We start from the raw sequence: 5,115 nt of genomic DNA on the forward strand, positions 1-5,115 counted from the left end.
GCGCCCTTGATAACATACAGTGCCCATGATGGGCCCAGCTGTTTGCAATAGCCAAAAGCTGGGAACTATCTAAATATCCATCTATTGTTGAGTTGACAATAAANTTTGCTATATCTATATAGGGGAATACACTCAGCAGTGACAAGGGGNAATAAACAATACAAGCACCATAGATGAGACTCAACCCTATTAAGTACAATGATGCTTCCTGAAAGAAGCCAGCAGAGGGAACACTAAGGGTGGATTGCATTTATATGCTGCGCTCACATCTGCAAAATGCAAACTAATTCATTGTCACAGAAAGCGCGTGAGCAATTGCCTAGAGGATGATGTGGGAGGGAGAATGCTAGAAACAGAAGAGGGGAACTGATGAAAGAGCATCTGAGAGTTTGAAAAGGTCCCCACGTGACTGCATGCCACAGCAGGAGGTCAGACCTGCCCCTGAGCCCCTCACTCAGAAGCTCACACGCCTCTGGCAATAGCTATCTCTACCTGCTTGAAGACTTCTTCCTCAGGTGCATCAGGGCAGGAGGGCAGGTCACTCCTCTTAACCAAATAGGTTCTATGACTGAGGTTTGCACTCTCCTATAATACAGATTACACACCGTCAGTGAGNTCAGCTCTGAAGCTTCTTACTGNAGNGAGAGTTTGNAATTTCCNTTTCATTTAATATNATCNGAATGTGCTTTCATTTTAATCCCAGGTGCACGGATATGGGGCCGCTTCTGATGGCCTGCGGCAGCTGATCATNACTTGCTTCCTGCTCTAGCAGAGGCGTGGTTTTGTCAGCTGAAGATAGTTTCTGCAATTGTATGACGTTTGGGATTCCAGGAACGTTTCCCAGGGTATGTAAACGTGAGGGCCCCTGGGCACAATTGTTGGCTGCACTTGGGGGCAGGGAGCATTAGTTGTAGTTGTTAATAGTTATATTTAAAGAAGAAAGAAATTTGATTCAGGGGTCTCTCTCTCTCTCTCTCTCTCTCTCTCTCTCTCTCTCTCTCTCTCTCCCTTCCTCTCTCCCTCCCTCCCTCCCTCCATCCCTCCATGTTGTATCCATGACTCTGTGTGTACTTACATGTGTCCATGTATGTATGAATGCACGCATGTATGCTTGTGTGTATGTATTCATTGCGCATGAGTGTGTGGATGGGTGTGGATGTGTGTGCACATCCACGTGTGCATATGTACATGTGGGTAAGGATTGCATTGCACACAGGGCCTTGTATATGCTAAGCATAAACACTTATATTAGGCTCATTGCTTTTTTTAAAATATTATTTATCTAATGTATNTAAGTACACTGTAGCTGTCTTCAGACACACCAGAAGAGGGCATCAGATTCTATACAGATGGTTGAAGGCCTCCATGTGGTTGCTAGGAATTAATTGAACTCAGGACCTCTGGAAGAACNGTCAGTGCTCTTAACATCTGAGCCAGCTCTCCAGCCCAAGCTCATTGCTTTTAATATCTAGTCATTTCATCATGTCTAAATTGACAGAGCAATGTTCACTGTAGTAGGGTGAGCTTACCTTCAGCTCTCTCCCCATTTTCTTTTTAATTTCCTTCATGTCATTGTGGTACTGTTGGCGGATTTCTTCCAGCTGTTTCCAATATTCCTGAAAAGCAAAGCCAACCTCAAACTTGAAAATAATCTCTACATAACCTAAAATTTTAGAAACATATAAGTAATCATTAGAAAATAAGTTGTTTCTAAATGTAACAATATACTCATTTTGGCTGTGGTATTTCATAGCCTGGGAGGCCATGGAGCCCTATATGGAACACTGTATGGAGCACTATATAGGACACTGTATAGAACACTGTATGGGACACTATATAGAACAGAGATCTTTGTTTTTTACAGTTCCAAATCATGTGCAGCTACTCTGCATATTCTATTTCTGTATTAGTTGAATGTGTAGCTCCTCAAAATATATGTTAAAGCTGGGGTGCACACCTTTAGTCCTAACTACATGGAAGGGTGAAATAGGAAAATCAAGTACTTAAGTTCAAGAGTTCAAGACTAGCCTGGAGTAAACATGCAGACGTCACTCATCACCATCACCATCACCATCACCATCAATCTCCATCACCATCACCGTCACCTACACTGGAGTGCTACTACCCAGAGCCTCAGAATGTAACTTTTGATCATAGGATCTTTGCAGATGGCTTTAGGTAAAATGAAGTCATGCTGGAGTAGAGTCGCCCCTCAATCAATATGAGTAGACTCCTTTTTGAGAAAATGAGCACCACCCACTCCCACCCACTAGGGACTTAGCTGCTTGGTGTGGACCCAGGGTCCCTCTAGTTCCTCTTGCAAACACCTTTCAGCCTTTCATTCTACCATCTCCAGTCCTTTGTAACTCTGCCTATTTACAGAACCTCTTTCCACTAGGAACCCAAGGCTGCTTATTAGGCTGGGACTCAGGTTTTCTCCTCTTTCCTATGCTCCATTACAGTCTCTCCAGACTTACTCTTAGTCCTGCAGTGTCTGCCTACAGGCAGTGTCTGCCTCCTCCCAGAGCACCTCAATCCTCTTGGGACTTGCCTCTTAGTGCAAACCCAGGATCTTCCCCCTCCTCTACAAGAGAGAACCCACAGCCACCACACTTGGCTAGACAATAGTAATCAAAGAACTGAACATCCACTCAAGAAAGACTAGACTAGAAATCTATATCAAAAAATCCCCTTACACATCATAACTCCAGATGCCTAGATCCCAGCACAAACTCACACACGTGAACAACCAAGACAGTATGTCTTCTCTAGAAGCCAGCATCCCTACTGTGTTCATGCTTCGGACACATGACTGCACACATTGGTTTTCCCTGTCAGCCTCCAAACTCAAAATACAATATTGCTACTGCTTTATGTTTGTGTTTCACTATGATAGAACTGATAAGAATCACCCTAATTAATGATGGGTAGTCAGTCACTCTATAGGAAGCGTGTGAACTCAGCTCTGTGTGTCCATAGGGATGCTGTTGGCATATGGCAGGAAAGGCTGCAATCTGACAGACNGTGACATATGTAAAATGGCAGAAAGAGCTGGACATTTTCCAACCTGGTCCTTCATTTTGTTCTTCCTGTACTGAAGCTCCTGGAATTTAGTCTCCTCCCAGTGACTTTGTAGCTTTTCTCTCTCGTTTGGATGTGGCTCCTCCACAGAAGATGGACGAAGACCCTGTTTATTCAATGAAATAATGTATGAGGAATACTCGCATATTCTGCCTTAACCCGGACTATTTACTCGAGACAAGAAATATTCCACCAAGTAATCTGCATGGGAGATTTTCTGGTGCATAGCAGAATTTTCTTAATTGAAGCATCAAAGATTAAAATGGCATTTTAAAGCAGAGTCACTGGTGTTGTTTATAAGCCTTGGTTACCGCGTGCTCTCACCTGTGCCATTTGTTGAACTGGGCAGTTGTAGCTGTAGATTACGTTCTGCTGGGGTTCAACAGCCCCAGGGTGTGATAAAGAGAATAAGAACTTAAACTTTTGAACAATTCAAAATAAAAGCGATATAAGCCAAGCCTAGTGGCCCATGTCTGTACTCCCCCAACCAAGAGGCTGAGGCAGGAGGATCAGCAAGAGCTTTAGGTCAACTTGCTATTCATAATGAATTCCAGGAGAGTCCTGGACTAAACAGGGAGATTCTGTCTATAAGTAAGAAGTAAAGTACATGCTGGATGGCCTTGATTTCACAGCAGAATGAACTTGGACCCATGTTTAATGTCTGGGAACAGAGAAGCCTTTAGGAAAGCCCTGAGCTCCCATGGGCAGAGCCTTACTCACCAATTGTCTTTCCACTTTTAACTTATATTGCTGAGCCTCATGTTTCCTCTGAAGGTAGGCAGCAGACCTGAGAAATAAGAATGTTCTGCTTAAACGGAAAGCTAGCTCCTCTTCCTACTTTCTCCTTTCATTTTCTCCTCCCCTCCTCCTCCCCCTCCTCCTTCTCCTCCTCTGCCTCTTCTTCCTCCTCTTCTTCCTCTTCTACCTCTTCCTCTTCCTTCCCCTCCTGCCCCTGTCTTTTGTGGTGCAGGGGATTGGCACATGCTCTAATGCTCAGCTCNAACACTCCCGGGCTGTAACTAACCCTTTTCACTAATCATCTCAGGCAGCAACTCCATGCGTGGATTTTTACCTTAGTGAGAGAACCCATACTTCATTTGTACTCTGAAGTGCAAAGTTACAGAATACAACTTCAGCAAAGAAAAGCTTTGAAGTCAAGAGGATACATTTTAAATAAAATGGGTTTTTGAGAGAGAGAGAGAGAGAGAGAGAGAGAGAGAGAGAGAGAGAAAGGAAGGAAAGAAGGAAGGAAGAAAAAAGAAAGAAAACGAGAATAGGAGGAGACCTCAGTCAAATACTTTGTGATAAAGGCAAAGATTAGAGTCCTGAAACTTCAAACCAAAGATGGCAAAGATTGCCTAGAAATCTCCGGAAGCTAGAGGAAGAGAGGCCACTTGTGACCAGGCTCAGTGAGTAAGGAAGGATGCTGTCCACGAGACCTGACCACCTGAGTTCAACTCCCAGGACCCACATGGTGAGAAGAAAACGTAACACTGCTGTCTTATGACCTCTGTACACTCTCACGCATACACACCAGACATAGTTAATTCTAAAGAGAGGAGGGGAGGGTGAGTCTCAGTTAGGGTCGCTGGAAGGGTTACACAGATTCTCTAATCTACTGAGTTTTCTTTCTGCAAAGCAGGATTTGGTCTTTCTGTCCTCAGCTCTGGTGAGGGGAAGGACGCAGAGTCGGGCTAACTTTTCTGCAGCTTGCCATGATGACCGATAGATAGCTCGCTCGTCACATGCCTGCCTGTCTGTTCTACACACACATACACACTCACACACACACACACCACGCATCACACACACATCATACACACCACACATCACACACACATACACACTCACACACACACACATCATACACACCACACATCACACACACATACACATGTACATATACATACACATACATACACCAAACACACATATACACATACCCATGCACACACATACAGATACACACACATATATACACACACAAACACACCACACACACACATACACACTATATATATATATATATATATA

The 5,115-nt window shown here is 43.9% G+C and overlaps 1 protein-coding gene across 1 annotated transcript in view; it reads right to left on the reverse strand.

Moving 5' to 3' along the window:
* The window catches only part of Nek5 (NIMA related kinase 5), an 84,808-nt gene that overhangs the window by 20,398 nt on the left and 59,295 nt on the right, over positions 1 to 5,115 (reverse strand). The window contains exons 9-11 of the mRNA XM_021170215.2: positions 3,802 to 3,868; positions 3,068 to 3,187; positions 1,530 to 1,616 (exon numbers count right to left, since the gene is read on the reverse strand). Coding sequence (XP_021025874.1) covers positions 1,530 to 1,616; positions 3,068 to 3,187; positions 3,802 to 3,868 — 274 coding nt within the window. The remainder of the gene's footprint in view (positions 1 to 1,529; positions 1,617 to 3,067; positions 3,188 to 3,801; positions 3,869 to 5,115) is intronic.

The sequence above is a fragment of the Mus caroli genome, chromosome 8 (assembly GCF_900094665.2).
Source record: "Mus caroli chromosome 8, CAROLI_EIJ_v1.1, whole genome shotgun sequence".
Taxonomy (NCBI): domain Eukaryota; kingdom Metazoa; phylum Chordata; class Mammalia; order Rodentia; family Muridae; genus Mus; species Mus caroli.